This window comes from Mauremys reevesii, linkage group 4 (genome assembly GCF_016161935.1).
Source record: "Mauremys reevesii isolate NIE-2019 linkage group 4, ASM1616193v1, whole genome shotgun sequence".
Taxonomy (NCBI): domain Eukaryota; kingdom Metazoa; phylum Chordata; order Testudines; family Geoemydidae; genus Mauremys; species Mauremys reevesii.
In genome coordinates this window covers 94,384,007-94,400,387 of record NC_052626.1, presented here as the reverse complement: position 1 = coordinate 94,400,387, position 16,381 = coordinate 94,384,007, and the positions used below count along the sequence as shown (strand labels likewise).

Sequence of the window (16,381 nt, the reverse complement as noted above, 5' to 3'; positions counted from 1 at the left end):
TACTCATAATGGGTAACAATATTTCATCATTACCAATTAAATCTGGATGTGAAAATACATACAGGTGCATTCGAAATGAATCTAGGAACTGCCACATTGGATCAGATGAATGGTCCATCTAATCCAGCAACTCCTCTCTGATAGCAGTCAGTACGGATGCTTCCAAGGAAGGCGTAAGAAGCCTTGAATTGGGCAAATTGAGATAACGTGCCTCCAGATAAAATTTCCATCTAAACTCCAGTAGTAGAGGTTGCTTTATGCCCTGAGGCATAGGATTTGTATCTCTCTCAGAACTCTTTGTTGTTTTTCAATATTTACTTTTACAACTTTGGATATTCTTGTTCAGTGCTGTCTATCTGTACCTGTCACAAATGCAATGGCTGCAGTTCAGCAGTGCACTTAAGCCCATGCTTAACTTTGAGCATGTGCTTAAAGGTCAATTGAAGTCAGTGAGACTTAAGTGGTGCATAAGTGCATTGATGGGCCTGAGCAGGTGCTTAAAGTTAAAACGTGCTTAGGAGCTATGCTGAATCAAGGCCATACACTCGCTTGAAAAAAAATGAATGGGATGACCTTGAGAGTATTTAGTATGGGGCAAATCCTTCAGGCCTTACTCATTACTTATACTAAACTGATTGAGGTGAATATAAGGATTTTACTCAAATATGTGTTTCGTACAGAGATTGATGTTGCATTGAATGGGATTGAACCATGTATAGGAGTGAAAACTCTGTGGGTCAAATTCCTTGATGGTGTAAACTGGCACAATTTTACTGACTTTTTAATAGAACAGTATCAATTTACAGCAGAAGAAAATTTCTCTCTGGGCTTGGCTACACTTACAAATTTGCAGCGCTGCAGCAGGGTGTGAAAACACACCCTCTGCAGCGCTGCAAATTGCGGCGCTACAAAGCGCCAGTGTAGTCAAAGCCCCAGCGCTGGGAGCCGCGCTCCCAGCGCTGTCCGTTATTCCCCACAGGGAGGTGGAGTATGGACAGCGCTGGGAGAGCTTTCCCCCAGCGCTGGCGCTTTGACTACACTTAGCGCTTCAAAGCGCTGCCGCGGCAGCGCTACCGCGGCAGCGCTTTGAAGTGCTAAGTGTAGCCACAGCCTCTGTGAGTTTGAACGTATGGACATTTCCTTCCAAATTCATCCAACTGGGAGCAATCGGTGTAGTAGAGAGGAGGTGTTTCAGCTCCCAATTGCTGCCCGGTGCCACCCTACACAACATAGCTGCTGCAGGAGGGAGGGATAGCTCAGTGGTTTGAGCATTGGCCTGCTAAACCCAGAGTTGTGAATTCAGTCCTTGAGGGGGCCTTTTAAGAATCTGGGGCAAAAATCTGTCTGGGGATTGGTCCTGCTCTGAGCAGGGGGTTGGACTAGATGACCTCCTGAGGTCCCTTCCAACCCTGATATTCTATTTAAAAAAAAAAAAAGGGGTGGGAGGTGCTTGCAGGAACTCTGGTCTGCAGCTGGCAGGTTGTGAGTGACTAGAGTGGCTGGCTTTGTGGGGAGACATAATGCCACTCACTTGTCACTTAAATATTGTAACACTGACACCTGCTGCATGTATATGAAGCCTGATACCATTCTTTTTCAAATCAATGAGAGTCTTTCCATTGTCTTTAATGGGTGTGAGATTGGGCCCAGGCAGAAGTGAGCATTTGAACCTTAATTCGGGGGAAAATGGGTGAAAGTTCAAGCAGCTGGGAATAGCTTCTGTTTAATCCTCAAGAAGTTATAGATTTGTTTCTTCACAATGAGATGAGGAAAAAAAACCCTATATTTTTAAATAAGTATGATAAATTTTAAAATTTTATATATATATAAAGCATCTAACAGTGAACAAATGGAAAAGCAAGGGGAATTCCGTGATGGTAACTGAGAAGAGAACTTGGGTCATTGACCTTAAGCTTATTTTAATATTCATCTTTGAAAAGTTTCTAAAGATCTTAAACTTTTTGCTTTGTTTGAAGTTTGTAAAGGATCTGGGATCCATTAGCCCAGGCAAATAACTGCTTTTCTTTGGGGTTATAATGTATCATGGAATGGCTACCCTGACGTTTGGGGAAAGGTAACACGGGGATTTCATAAGTATTTATAGTGTCTAAGATATCGTACACACATTTGATCCGAGATGTGCCTCCACTAGGAGAGTTATACACAACATAGAGGGTGCCACACATCAGGAAAGCTGCTTCAGCATTCTTGCTATTGCATGATGTGTCCCAAGTATGCTCCACAGTCATAGTCATATGGTTGATTTTAGTGATGACGAGGTTTCCACTCGTGTCTGGCTCTGCATGGATTGCCCACAGTCCTTGTTCATCAATAGCAAGATCTATTTTAGTATCAGGAAACAGTTCATAGGCAGAAATCTGTCCAGCACCTGGCAGGAGCATTCTATCAGTTACCTTTCTTCTCTGGATGTTATATTTAACTATCTCATTTAAGGAGCCATATATGTGATAAAACAGGAAACCATTATACATAACATGGCCAGTTCCCTGCCAGGAAGATGGCAGGTTAACTCTCCGTGGTGTTAGCTTATGATTCCTTTCCGTGAATGCCCGAATATTTGCAAATTCCAAAATAACATTATTCTTGGATCCACTTAAGAAATAAATCTTCAGATGGTCTTTGCCTGGATCTGTCATCCAAGAGCCATGCATATCTCCAGTCTTCTTAACTATCTTTATGGACTTGATACCTGCAAGCATGTTGTCACAGCCTGTAAGGAAACAATCCAAATATAAAGGATTATAAAATTAGAATGACTGTGAATCCTCTGGTTGTTCCCTGTCTTTGGAATTCTTAGTCCCTTCATCCATTGAGTAGAGTATGTCCAAAATGTCTACAAAATTCCTGTGTTAAGTAGTCACCAAACTCATTTCATACCATAGAACCAGGGGTGAAAGTAACCTAAGAGACTTACTGGTACATAGGGTGGTTGCGGTCCTCAGCAAGGGGTGGGGGCTCAACCGGAAGGGGCAGGGCCTCGGCTGCAAGGGGCAGGTCTGAGGCCAGACTCCCCAGCCAGCTCTTCAGCGCAGCCCAGCAATTTAAAGGGCCTGGCGCTCCCAGCCGCCACCGCTACCCAGGGCTCTGGCAGCAATTTAAAGGGCCCGGGGCTCCAGCTGCTGCCATGGCAGTGGTAGCCTGGAGCCCCGGGCCCTTTAAATCGCCGCCAGAGTCTCATGATAGCAGTAGCGGCTGGGAGCCCCGGGGCTCTGGTGGCAATTTAAAGGGCCCGGGGCTCCAGCTTCTGGCACTGTAGCAGTAGCAGCGGCCGGGAGCCCCAGGCCCTTTAAATAACTGCTGGAGCCCCACAATAGTGGTAGCGGCAGCCGGGGGCCCTAGGACTCTGGCGGCGGTTTAAAGGGCCCAGGGTAGCGGCGGCTGGGAGCCCTGGGGTAGCGGGGGCCAGGAGCCCCAGGCCCTTTTAAATTTCTGGGACCTGGGAAGCTGCCCCTTTTGCCCCTCCCCCCATCAGCGGCCCTGCCGATAAGGTCGGCTGTATACCGGCCCTTACCAGTATGCTGGACCGGACCTGACTGGCTTACTTTCACCTCTGCGTAGAACCAACATCTGCCATGTAAATTCATTACCTATCTTCAACGACATACATGGGGCCAACTTCTGCTCTGTTACACCAATGCCACACAAACAGGATTGCATTATTGTAACTGAGAGGAGACACAGAGCAGCAGCTTTGATTCTTCTCTCAGTCACACCAGTTTTACACAGGTGTCTCTGCATTCACTGTAGTGAGGTTACTCCTGGTTTACAGCAGCACGAGAGAAAAATCAAGACCTTTATTTATAAAAGACCTACAGCTTAAAGTCTGACCTATTGAATTTTAACATACTATCTATCTCAGGGGCTCACTCCTACCCTCTTCCCTGCCCCCCCCTTTAATAATATAACAGCCTTAGCAAGAAATACAGCATCCTAATATGAAGCCAGAATATAAAGATCCCAATTCTCGGTTTTGTTCTGGCCCCTTTTTACCACTCCTGCAACATAGAAGAGCCAGTGATCAGCCAGATCCCAAAGTCAGGAATCTCTCTGGCTTTGGGGCATGCCATGGAATGTGTAGGACCAGCAAAACAACAGCTCCATGTCACCATAACTCAGGTTAGAGGCATGTGTGATGTTGCACTCCACATGTTTATGGAAATATGCTTATGAGTGTAAATATAATGTAATTGGAATATGCTTTATGCAAAAGCTCTCTTGTAAGGTATCATTACAAAGCTTATAATCTACTGAGTGTGGTCATCCTATTTGTATGAATGTTTCATTCTTGTATCTAAAGCTAGAAATATGAAGCATTACTCTGAAGTCCTATTGTAACTATGCAAAGTGTGGGGCATTAATGGTGGCTTGAAATCTTGATGGCTTCCATTAACTAGGACAATTGATTGTAAATGGCTCTGTTTACTTGTAAGTCTTCCTGTGTTCCTGTGAGTCAGGCTGGGAAGAATGGAGGCGTGGGGTCTCACAGGACATGTGACCATGTCACCTGGTACTGGAATCCATCTTAAACCTGGTGCTTTTCCATTTAGAAGGAGGGGTGGGAAGCCAGAGAGAGACAAAGGATTCCCGCCTAGTGCCCAAACTATAAAAGGAGGTGGAACAGAACAAAGGGGGCTGCCAGTCATGAGAAATCCCCTAGTTACCACCTGAGCTGGAACAAGGACTGTACCAGGGGAAAGGATTGGGCCCAGACTAGGAAGGCATCTAGTCTGTGAGAGAAGCTTATTGGAACATCTCCGAGGATGAGATTTACCTGTATGCAGTTTCTTAATGTATTAGGCTTGGACTTGCATGTTTTGTTTTATTTTAATTGGTAACTTACTTTGTTCTGTCTGTTATTACTTGAAACCACTTAAATCCAACTTTTTATACTTAATAAAATCACTTTTGTTTATTAATTAACCCAGAGTAAGTGATTAATACCTGGGGGAGAAAACAGCTGTGCATATCTATCAGTGTTATAGAGGGTGGACAATTCATGAGTTTACTCTGTATATGCTTTATACAGAGTAAAAGGGATTTATTTGGGGTTTGGATCCCATTGGGAACTGGGTATCTGAGAGCTGGAGATAGGTAACCTGCTGTGCAGCTTTGGGGGCGTGGTTCAGACCTGGGTCTGTGTTGCAGCAGACTGGCGTGTCTGACTCAACAAGGCAGGGTTCTGGAGTCCCAAGCCATCAGGGAAAATGGGCTCAGAGGTAATTTGAGCACATCAGGTGACAGTCCCAAGGGGATCTCTGTGACTGAACCCATCACAGCATGTCATGGGACTAGGACTGTGGGGCTGCCAGAGTGGCATAGTCATATACACCAGTGCAAAATGAGTGCCAAATGTTACTACCAGAATAAGTAGGTAATTCTGAGTTGGTAGCATTTTACACCCACTTTGCAAAGATATTAACAGCTCTACAAGGTGCAAGGCAGTGGAGAATCATGCCCAGGGAACTTTAAATCTTTATCAACTGCCTATCCCTTCCAGCAAACATGTTATTACAATGTATACTAGACGAGTAAACAGCTTGCTTGCCAAAGGCAATAACAAATTAGAAGAGACACTATTTGACGGTTAAAGAATGTCTTTTAATAAAGTGCAGCCTTCTTAGCCAAACAGAATAAACAAGCCCCTAAGGCAGCAAGTTCTGGCAGTAGATGAAATGGAGAGGACAAAAGCAAACTCTGTTGCATCATCAGCCTCCTCTCTTTTTACTTGGTCCAAATCCATTCAAGTCAATAGAAATACTCGCATTGCCTCCAGAAAGCAACCCTTTTTTGCACTTGTGGATACTGATACCCCCTACGTATACACTTTGGTTACTGCAGCCAACATGAAGGACTTTACTGCCCCAGGATACTTCCAAATCTTACCCCCATCAGACCCAGAAGGCAGTTTGATGCATAATCTGCAGGAATGCCATATCCTACTCCCAACCAAGGCAGGATCAGCCACTTTTCCTGCACAATCAGTGAGTGTCTGTACATATCCAAACCAAACACAAAATCACCTTGGACTTACACCATGCCCCTTATGGTGAAGTGGCAGCTCTGCTATTGTTAAGGTTAAGAGTCACTTACTGTTTAACCGATGACTTTATCTAAGTGCTCAAAAAGCCACATGCTTACTAGTTTTCCCATTGATTTCAATGGAACTAAGATTTGGTCTTCAATGACTACAATTAAACATATCAATGAACTCATGGCTCTGCTTTTAAATAGTGGTGTCAGCTAAGAATTACCACAAGCAGCAGGAAGTGTATTACACAGACAGCTGGAAACTTAGGCAGCAAGACCTTAAACACTAGCAAGCAATGCTGTAAAATCTGGAAATTGATAATAGACCTGTAAATATGATGTGGTTGATGGATGGCTAGTATATACTAATGTGTTACTATCAATAACAACTTTTCAACATCTGGAAAGACTCCGGGGCAGGTAATTTTAGCTTAGTTATTTTTAGAAAGAAACAATTTTCAGTGCCTTTACCTTGAGATGCTTTAAAAACATCTAATTTATTTTTTTACTGCATGTCAAAGAAAGTGCCTGGATATTCAAACAAGCTTAGATCTAGAAAGGAACAGATTTTGAAATTCAGAGTACTGGAGACTGGTATAGGTGTAGGCTTTGAAAACAGGGTGAGAAGAGTAGTAGTATCATGATTACCACCTGCTTTAACCCTTTGACAGCATGCTGACAAAGATTAAGAGAGCAGATTCTTAGCTCTACTCTGCGCTGGTTAGGCCTCTACTGGAGTATTGTGTCCAGTACTGGGCACCGCATTTCAAGAAAGATGTGGAGAAATTGGAGAGGGTCCAGAGAAGAGCAACAAGAATGATTAAAGGTCTAGAGAACATGACCTATGAAGGAAGGCTGAAAGAATTAGGTTTGTTTAGTTTGGAAAAGAGAAGACTGAGAGGGGACATGATAGCAGTTTTCAGGTATCTAAAAGGGTGTCATAAGGAGGAGGGAGAAAACTTGTTCACCTTAGCCTCTAAGGATAGAACAAGAAGAAATCGCTTAAACTGCAGCAAGGGAGGTTTAGGTTGGACATTAGGAAAAAGTTCCTAACTGTCAGGGTGGTTAAACACTGGAATAAATTGCCTAGGGAGGTTGTGGAATCTCCATCTCTGGAGATATTTAACAGTAGGTTAGATAAATGTCTATCAGGGATGGTTTAGACAGTATTTGGTCCTGCCATTAGGGCAGGGGACTGGACTCGATGACCTCTCCAGTCCTAGAATCTATGAATCTATGAATAATTTGATTTAGCTCCACTGAAGTCAGATATATACCACCTTAGGATCTGCCCTGAAGCTTTTTAAAAAGGTTCTGATTCCAATTTTTAAATTTTCTGTTGTGTGTTTCTGATTTCATACTGCTTCTGACTGGAAATGAAATATACCACCTAAAATGTACATACTGTATATAACACTGGTCTACAATTTTTGAGAAGTCGTCTGCTTCAGTGATAAAATGTCCTTTTTATTATGTATTTTGATGTGCTGAATTCAAATATGACAATTAAAACAACTGATTGGCTACTGTTTCTAAGATATTTAAGTTTTTACATTTTATGTCTATGTATATTGTGTAGATAGTAGAGTTTTAATAATAAATTGTAAACCTAGGTCTTTTCATGTGTTTATGGTTGCTTTACATGATAATATTTCACCTGTCCTGTTTATGTAACACTTTAAAAATCAGCAAAAGGGTTATATAAATAAAATTTATTATGAAACAAAAGGCAAAAAACTATTATGTACATAGTTTAGTCCTATTCAGTGTCTACTCGGCGCTTCTTGGCTTGTCTCTTGTATTCATTAAATGGAGCATCTCTTGTCACTGTCCAGCAATAGTCTGCAAGCATCGATGGGCTCCATTTGCCCTGGTAGCGTTTCTCCATTGTTGCAATGTCCTGGTGAAATCGCTTGCCGTGCTCGTCGCTCACTGCTCCGCAGTTCGGTGGAAAAAAATCTAGATGAGAGTGCAAAAAATGTATCTTTAGTGACATGTTGCAACCAAGGCTTTTGTATGCCTTGAGGAGGTTTTCCACCAACAACCTGTAGTTGTCTGCCTTGTTGTTTCCGAGAAAATTTATTGCCATTAACTGGAAGGCTTTCCATGCCGTCTGTTCCTTGCCACACAGTGCATGGTCAAATGCATCATCTCGAAGAAGTTCACGAATCTGAGGACCAACAAAGACACCTTCCTTTATCTTAGCTTCACTTAACCTTGGAAATTTTCCACGGAGGTACTTGAAAGCTGCTTGTGTTTTGTCAATGGCCTTGACAAAGTTCTTCATCAGACCCAGCTTGATGTGTAAGGGTGGTAACAAAATCTTCCTTGATTCAACAAGTGGTAGATGCTGAACACTTTTCCTCCCAGGCTCCAATGACTGTCTGAGTGGCCAATCTTTCTTGATGTAGTGGGAATCTCTTGCACAACTATCCCATTCGCAGAGAAAACAGCAGTACTTTGTGTATCCAGTCTGCAGACCAAGCAAGAGAGCAACAACCTTCAAATCGCCACAAAGCTGCCACTGATGTTGGGCATAGTTTATGCACCTCAAAAGTTGTTTCATGTTGTCATAGGTTTCCTTCATACGGACTGCATGACCAACTGGAATTTATGGCAAAACATTGCCATTATGCAGTAAAACAGCTTTAAGACTCGTCTTCGATGAATCAATGAAGAGTCTCCACTCATCTGGATCATGAACGATGTTGAGGGCTGCCATCACACCATCGATGTTGTTGCAGGCTACAAGATCACCTTCCATGAAGAAGAATGGGACAAGATCCTTTTGACGGTCACGGAACATGGAAACCCTAACATCACCTGCTGTAGTCTGGAGCCCAACAGCTCTGCCTTACTCTTGGGTAGTTCCAAATCCCTGACAGGGTCATTCAGTTCACCTTGTGTTATGAGGTGTGGTTGAGAGGAGGAGGATGGGAGAAAATGTGGGTCCTGTGACATTGATGGTTCAGGACCAGAAGTTTCATCCTCTTCCTCTTCCTCGTCCGACTCAAGTGAGAATGATTCTGGTGCATCAGGAACCGGCAGTCCTTCTCCGTGGGGTACTGGGCGTATAGCTGATGGAATGTTTGGATAATGCACAGTCCACTTTTTCTTCTTTGACACACCTTTCCCAACTGGAGGCACCATGCAGAAGTAACAATTGCTGGTATGATCTGTTGGCTCTCTCCAAATCATTGGCACTGCAAAAGGCATAGATTTCCTTTTCCTGTTCAACCACTGGCGAAGATTTGTTGCACAAGTGTTGCAGCATATGTGTGGGGCCCACCTCTTGTCCTGATCTCCAATTTTGCAGCCAAAATAAAGGTGATAGGCTTTCTTAACCATAGTGGTTATACTGCGCTTTTGTGATGCAAAAGTCACTTCACCACAAACATAGCAGAAGTTATCTGCACTGTTCACACAAGTACGAGGCATCTCTGCTCACTTTGGCTAAACAGAAATGTGTCCCTTTGCAAAATCAAACACTGACAAATAAGAGAGCACGACACTGTATGATTTCTAGAGCTGATATAGGGCAATTTGTTCAGCAGAGTGATGTAAGCTTCATTATGATCGCATCATCCATGACTTCTAGGAATAACATGATGCAATTCATATAATGTATGACGCAATACCAGCTTCAGATTGCATCATTCATTGTTTTGCCTAAAAAGCAAGTACTGTCCAAACCCAGTCATAGATTTATTCATAGATCCAGTCAAAGATGTATTTTAGTCATTTCTGGTTTAAATTGAGATCCCTTCCCTTTATAACTCACTTATCCTCCGCTATTCCCAAGTCAAGGGTCGTATATATTGACCCAATAGCATAACTTGAAAACTAGAGCCAATCAACAATTTTAAGCATCATTTTCATTCTCAGTGACCCAGAATTAGTAAAGTTTGACTACATTTATTTCAGAAGCATTTTGGCTGTAGAGAAGTGTGATTTGCATCAATTAGTGAATTTCATAGGGGCGAGATACTATTTAAAGATGAAATTTAAGAGGATAAGGGATTTCAATAAAACATAAAATGTATATGTACTTCATATATATTACATATTGAATTTTGCTTGCAGCCAAGTCACTTACTGTGTGATCTTGATAGGGAATTACAGAGAATGTTAAAATATATGGAAAATTTACCAGTAGATTAAATAATTTCAGTGTCTATTGAATTATCCTTAGTGTTGAGGCTGTGACCCAAAAAAACGTAAGCCACTTAATTAGTTGGCACAGCTGCAACCAACTGTGAGACACTAGAGTTTTTCCTGGAATGCTGCTGTGAGAGATACTGTGGACATATGGAAAATCTATTGTATCTAGTTTATAAATGTTATACGTATTTTATGGACTAGGGATGGTATTCTGGGTCCATGGGGGAGCTAAAGAGTTTCATGCAGGAACTAAAATAATTGGGAAGTAATTAATGCAACTTCCTGGACAGATAACAGCTTTGGAGAAACTTCACCCCCATGAGGGAATTGCATAGACTGGTTTAACGTGGATCCACAAGCCTGACAAACAAAGAACCCAGAGCTCTATAAAATGACCACCCTGGACACAGGGAGCAGGGATCAATCCATGAAGGATGTAATATGTAGAATGTATGTTTTAGGTGTTGGGATATGTGAAAAGATGCCTGCTTGTCTGGCAAGGAAATAGACCGGCCAGGTGAAAAGCTGACCCAGCAATCTGATCAGGTAAACAACTGGGTTAGCAAACTAATCTTAATGCTAGGCAGAAAAAGTGTTTATACAATATATAATGAACAGCTTTGTAATAATGTATTTAAGGCGAGCACCTAAATGTGGCTGTGAGCTTGCATTCAGCCCTATGCTATGCTCGGTTTTGGTGGACTGATCACTCACTGAAGCAGCAAATAAATGACATACTTCTTCAGCTCAAGAGTAGGTCTGTGAACTTGTGCATTCTGGGTGGCAGGGAAAAAAATGGTCAACACCCTTACCCAACCTCAGAACTGAAATGAGATAGTGACCCAGAAGGACAGGCCCTGAGAAAGGACCTGAAGTACTTTGAAACCTGCCATGGTCTCCATATGCAAGGTGGGTGACATCTGGTAAGCCAGGCTTGGGTATAAGCTGTTTATTATTTTTAAAATGTTTTCTCTAATGCTTTTGTTCTAAATAAATAGTGCTTTGAACTAGCCTGGTCACTGATTAACCCTGTCATTGCCCCTTAATGAACAGGGCTGCAGCTCCTACAGTTTAAGGCAAGAAGGGACCCCAGATCATCTGGTCTAACCTCCTGTAAATCACACGCCACCAACCATCCACACACAAAACCCAACTAAAACTACACCAAAGTATTACAGCCCACTGAAAACTAAACTCTTATATGCCAGAGGCAGAGAATAGGAGGGTCCCAGGTGCACCCATGCTTGAAGACCCTGCAATGGCAGGACATTGATTAAGTGAGATATATCCAGATAATGATGGCAAGTGACCCACATCCAGCACTGCCGAGAAAGGTGAAAACTCCATCAAGATCACTGCCAATCTGATCTGAGGGGAAATTTCTTCCTGACTAGGGTGACCAGATGTCCCGATTTTATAGGGACAGTCCTGATTTTGGGGACTTTTTCTCATATAGGCACCTATTACCCCCCACCCTCATCCCAATTTTTTATACTTGCTATCTGGTCACCCTATTCTTGACCCCACATATGGTGTTCAGTTAGACCCTGAGCATGTGAGCAAGAACCAGCCAGCTAAGCACGTGAGAGACAGAAAGCTTCGTGCCACTTCTAGAGGATTGGCTCTCTTAGATCTAAGTTTTGAAAAGTAAATAGTTCTTACTTGCATTAAGCATGAGCTTGACTTTCCTTTTTTCTTCTGCGTCTTCATTTAGCTGCTTTTCCACCAGGTCTTCATCTACTTCTACACAGGCAGTAGATTCTCTTGTTGATTCAAAATAGTCAATGTCCCTTTGTGCTCTTTCAACTCTTGTTAGCAAATGCGCCACTTCATTTTTAAACTCAGCCTTATAAACTTTCAGCCCCTCCAGGCGCGATATCATCCTCCTTGAAAAGTCATGGAATTCTTGTACATAATCCAGTATATCTTGGTTGCATTTTTCCAGTCTGCTCTTGAATTAGAATACAGAACATATAAATATATATTTGCTTGTGTGAATATGTGTATTTTCTATAGATAGGATCTTAACACATGGTTAGTTCATAAATACCACTGGCCCCCCTTCCCTTTCTCGTTTCAAATTAATTATCCCTGGTCACATATTAATCTGCCTGAAAAAGTCACTGAAATTCATACTTGTGGTTAAATATCTATATTCTCCCTTGCTGTGAAGTCTGAGGGCTAGATTCTTTGCTCTTCTTCTGTCAGCAGAGGGGAGCTCTGGTAGAACCCATTGGAGGTTTGGGGTGCAGAACAGAGGGATCACTGATGACTCCCCTCCCTGAGGTCCCTCAAAATCCTCTCTTTATGGCCTCTGCTGAGTCTGTCTCATAAAAATGTGAAAGCAGGGGCTGTTGGAGCCAGGAAGCAACCACATTTCACATACTGTTCCTTTGCTGGCCCAGCAGATATCTGATCCAGAGTTAATGCTACTTCCTCTTTTCTAACATTTACAATGGAAAATAGAAATTTTGACCTACAAAATCCATATATGCAAAGAAAGTTTGTATCAAAATGGTGAAAATTGTGGGAGTAAAATCATGGAAGATAGAGCAATGAAAGACCAGCACACCTATGCAGCTACCTCAGTATTAGTTCATCTTAGGTTAGGCCCTACCTGCCTGACCACTTCGAATGGACCCTGCCATTGGACACATTTTCAAAAGTGTCTAGTGATTTTGAGTGCCCAGCTGGAGTAATCATAAAAGGGGCCTCATTTTCACAAAGTGCTGAGCTCTCACTCTCTAAAAATCAGAACTCTTTAAGGTGTTTCAAATTGGCCACCCAAAAAACAAGGTACCCAATATTATCAGCCACTCTTGAAATTGTAGGCCCCTTTAGTTTGTCAAAACTTCATAATAGGCTAGGTGCTGAAAAAGCCAGTGATTTTTATAGGACTTTTCATCCACAAATCTCAAAGCACTTTAGAAAGGGAGAAACTGAGGCAGAGAGAGATGTGACTTGCCCAATGGCATGCAGCAGAACAGTGGCCTAGCTGAGAATAGAACCCAGGTGTCTTGGATCCTAATCCAGGGCTCCACCCTTTAGGAAACACTGCCTATCAGATGTGTTATTGAAAGTGTGTCAGTATCTGAGGGCCGATACATAAGAAGTCCTAACTAGTTAAAACTGGGTACTCAGTTGTGGTGTTTTACACACAGGTTTCAAGCTTTCCATTGTGGGTGTTAGGTGAGCTTTTCTATGACTGAAGAATAAATATACTTACAAAGGGAACCATGCAGTATGTGTTATGTGTTTCATTCTCTGAAATCTTTGGTGAGGTTTTTATAGCTCCCTGGCTCATTTTATGCCAATTATCCAAGTGCTAACTTGGACTTTTGCATATGACCATAATCCCATCCAAGAGGCCCATCTACCCATCTCTCCTCCTCACTACACAAAGTGCCTCCATCCATGCTCCCAAATGTCCCAGAACTGCTTCTCCCTCCAATATTTACCGCTCCCCTTTTCTGCCCTTGCTACTGTCCCCTCCTCCTTCACCTCTCCCTTAGCCTTTAGCCAGACAAAAGTGTGTGTGGAAGGGAGAAATTTTCTCCCTCAAGTTGAAATGTGTGGGGGTGGGAGATATCCACTCCTTGTCCACATTGCTTGTACAATTACACATATATCAACTTCTATGGGTGTCCCAACATATGCGAGAACCTTGGGATGTTGGCTGGTTTAGGGGTCTGAACCAGGGAGGATGGGGGAAACTTCTCTCTCCTATGAAGCAAAAGGGAAGAAACAGACAGTTGAAATGTATATGATTGTCATACTTGTGTAGGTTAGTGAAATGTTAATCCCAGCCCACCTAATGGGGACAAAACATTGGCCCAATCCTTCACTGCTTTCTCAGACAAAACTCCTCTTGAAGCCAGTAGGAGCTTTGCATGAGCAAGGAGTGCAGGAGTGACTACTGTGAGCTTCTTTACAATTATTTTATTAACACAAATTATTACCAGACAAAGGCACAGGAGCAATTTTTAGTAATTCATCCTATACAAATTCTGTCCTACTGTGTATGTGTCACATTTTTTAAATAAAGTATGCACAATGGTACATTGGTATTTAGGATCTAGGAATGGAAAACCTCTGGAATTATTTTTAATAATCTCATCTGAATTTAATTAGCAATACTCGGTGATCTTACCTGAAGAAAAAGGACAGGTACTGGAGTAGGTGGGAGCCCTGTTTGAGGGACTGTAATCTTATGAAATTTAGCAGAACCAACATTTTTTGTAATCTCTCAACCACATGGGGATTTTTTCAATCTCTTGTCAAGATGCAAATACACTTAAAGTTCAGCTGTAGATAGAAAATGCCTTGTAAGCTTCCAACTATCTTCTGTGCTTACTAATTCATTATTAGTCTTTGTCACCAATCCTGTTGATGCCAACAGGAAATGCAAATATTCTGGAGACATACTGTGACAGCAATTTAAACATTTTTAGCTAAATTTTATTGATGAGATTACACAAATGCAACTGATAGAAGAATTTGGCTCTGTATAATAAAATAAAATAACAATGTTATCATAAGATAAATGCTATGATAACACAAAATAATTAAAGTTGCAGATTTTAGTTACCATGACATACTTATTAAGTTTGTTTATTTTATTTGTTTATATTATTCATAATTTTACTGATGACGATTAACATATATGCAGTTTATATATGCAAGAACATGCACCACCTTTCAAATATATTTGCAACGAGACAATATTCCTAAGACACAATTATACAGATAACACATACCTCTAAAGATAGAAAACGCCGGTCGATGTAATGCATTAGTACTGCATCTTGCATTACATATTGGGCCTCTCCCACGATACTTGTGAAAAATGAAACTAATAAAAATCTGAGTTGCAAGATTACCATAGTTTTATGAAAGTATGTGGGGAAAAATAATTAATGATGGGAAGAAAAATCACACTAAAACTTCCCCTTCTAGAATTAAAATCAATATAATTACTGTGTGATACTATGATGTGAAAAAAATGGCTAAAAATACTAAAGCTGCAAGAATTAAAAGATTTAAAATGGCTGTTTCAGCTCCTTCGGTCTATCATTAAAACAATAAAGTTGTGGAAAGCATTGAGCTAGATGTGTTTATTTCTAGAAGCCGGATGAATGCTTTCCAGCTTGTGATCTTATGATCAATCCCAGATGTTCAGTACTGAGTCACATAGAGCCTTTAGTCCAGTTATATTAAATAAAAACAAAAACAACCCCCACCCCACACAGAACAATATTTAGTGCCAGATCCTTTGCGGATGTAAATCACAGTGGCTTCACTGAAGTCAATAGAGCTATGCTGATTTGCACCAGGTGAGGATCTGGTCCACAATATCTGTAGTTGTTGTTCTGAACAATCACAGTTGTTAGTGTAAAGCAATTTAAAACAGCTTCTTCACTTTCAGTGTTTATCTGGGTACATATGTCTGTCTGTACTAGGTTAGAAAAATGAAAAATATTAAGATCCTCTTCTCTCATTTATCTATCTTAAGGTTTTATACTATCGACATAATATCCAAGCACCTTCCCACATAAAATCAATAGAAGCAGCAAAGTCCCTTATGGATTTAATGGAGTTTCTGGCACTTCTCCGTTTTGGGGGTAAAAACAATACTTGAGGTAAGGTTTTTGATTTTCATTTCTTAAAAGAAATACTAATTTTAAGGCTTATTTGTTCTAGGTCTTTTTGGTCTTTTCTTTGAGTAGAAGGGGATGCATATGCATATCCAGAACCCTTTGACCAAGGGGATGTGGCCACACAAACAGCATGGACAGTAGTAAATTATGTAGGTATCAGACATTTCCCCTTCTATTTGAACCCAAACACTACATCTGTACTGTTGTTTCTCAGAATTCGGCACATCTTAATATTTTTTCAGCTTCCTTCTCTACAGTTTACTCTCGCACCCACACAAGCTCTCCCTTCGTGCTCTCTCTAGCGTGAGTGTAAGCATATGAGGATTGATTCAATGCATGAAAATGTGTCACAGCATGCAGAATTTACCCTTTGACCTCATTTCCCTGACTGCCGTGAGGTGCAACTTTGCATTATTTATGACAAGAATTCAGAGTGCACTGGCAAAAAGTGATTTTAAAAAATACTTCTTTATGCTAATGGAAAACAAACCTGTTTGCGAGTTTCCATTTATGTG

At 41.5% G+C, this 16,381-nt stretch overlaps 1 protein-coding gene across 1 annotated transcript; it reads right to left on the bottom strand.

The window, feature by feature from the left end:
• Window positions 1-1,349: 1,349 nt before the first annotated feature.
• On the bottom strand, window positions 1,350-15,358 carry OLFML1 (olfactomedin like 1). Its single transcript, XM_039533459.1, has 3 exons — window positions 14,967-15,358; window positions 11,872-12,160; window positions 1,350-2,731 (listed from the first exon to the last, which is right to left on the bottom strand). Exons 1-3 carry the CDS (start codon window positions 15,090-15,092, stop codon window positions 1,953-1,955), a joined length of 1,194 nt encoding a protein of 397 aa, XP_039389393.1. The 5' UTR covers window positions 15,093-15,358; the 3' UTR covers window positions 1,350-1,952.
• Window positions 15,359-16,381: the final 1,023 nt, after the last annotated feature.

Coding starts and splice junctions, on each gene's coding strand:
- OLFML1 (XM_039533459.1), bottom strand. CDS start 15,092: ATGGTAATCTTGCAACTCAGATTTTTATTAGTTTCATTTTTCACAAGT. Junction 12,161..14,966: donor GGCGTTTTCTATCTTTAGAG/GTATGTGTTATC, acceptor TTCTAATTCAAG/AGCAGACTGGAAAAATGCAA. Junction 2,732..11,871: donor CAAGCTCATGCTTAATGCAA/GTAAGAACTATT, acceptor GTTTCCTTACAG/GCTGTGACAACATGCTTGCA.